Raw genomic sequence first — 294 nt, 5'->3', positions numbered from 1 at the left:
ATATACCTGAGTTGGCCAGAGCCATGGCTTTGAGAGTGAGCACCTCCTCCTGGTTGAGGCCCATCTGCTGGTATTTGGAGGTCAGGTGTCTCAGAGCCGTGTAGAGATCATGCAGTCCTGCGGCTCGACACTGGCTCTCGTTCAGTCGCAGGTTCTCCGCAAACTGAAGCTCGTCAGCCGAACCCTGAGATCGCCAAACCACGTTCAGCACCAGCGTCTCCATCCAGCCGCTCTGGAGCAGCGCCATCTGATCCACCAGCGAGAGGCCAGAGAAACCTGCCAAACACAGCCAGC

The 294-nt window shown here is 58.2% G+C and overlaps 1 protein-coding gene across 1 annotated transcript in view; it reads right to left on the bottom strand.

Moving 5' to 3' along the window:
* Positions 1-6: 6 nt before the first annotated feature.
* The window catches only part of LOC107577959 (estrogen-related receptor gamma-like), a gene marked incomplete at both ends in the record, with an annotated part of 23,896 nt that continues 23,608 nt past the window's right edge, over positions 7-294 (bottom strand). Inside the window, one exon of the mRNA XM_016263975.1 lies at positions 7-284. Within this exon, the coding sequence (XP_016119461.1) occupies positions 7-284 (278 nt within the window). The remainder of the gene's footprint in view (positions 285-294) is intronic.

This window comes from Sinocyclocheilus grahami, unplaced genomic scaffold (genome assembly GCF_001515645.1).
Source record: "Sinocyclocheilus grahami isolate Dianchi unplaced genomic scaffold, SAMN03320097.WGS_v1.1 scaffold8002.1, whole genome shotgun sequence".
NCBI classification, from domain to species: domain Eukaryota; kingdom Metazoa; phylum Chordata; class Actinopteri; order Cypriniformes; family Cyprinidae; genus Sinocyclocheilus; species Sinocyclocheilus grahami.
This window is presented reverse-complemented; position numbering and strand designations above follow the sequence as displayed.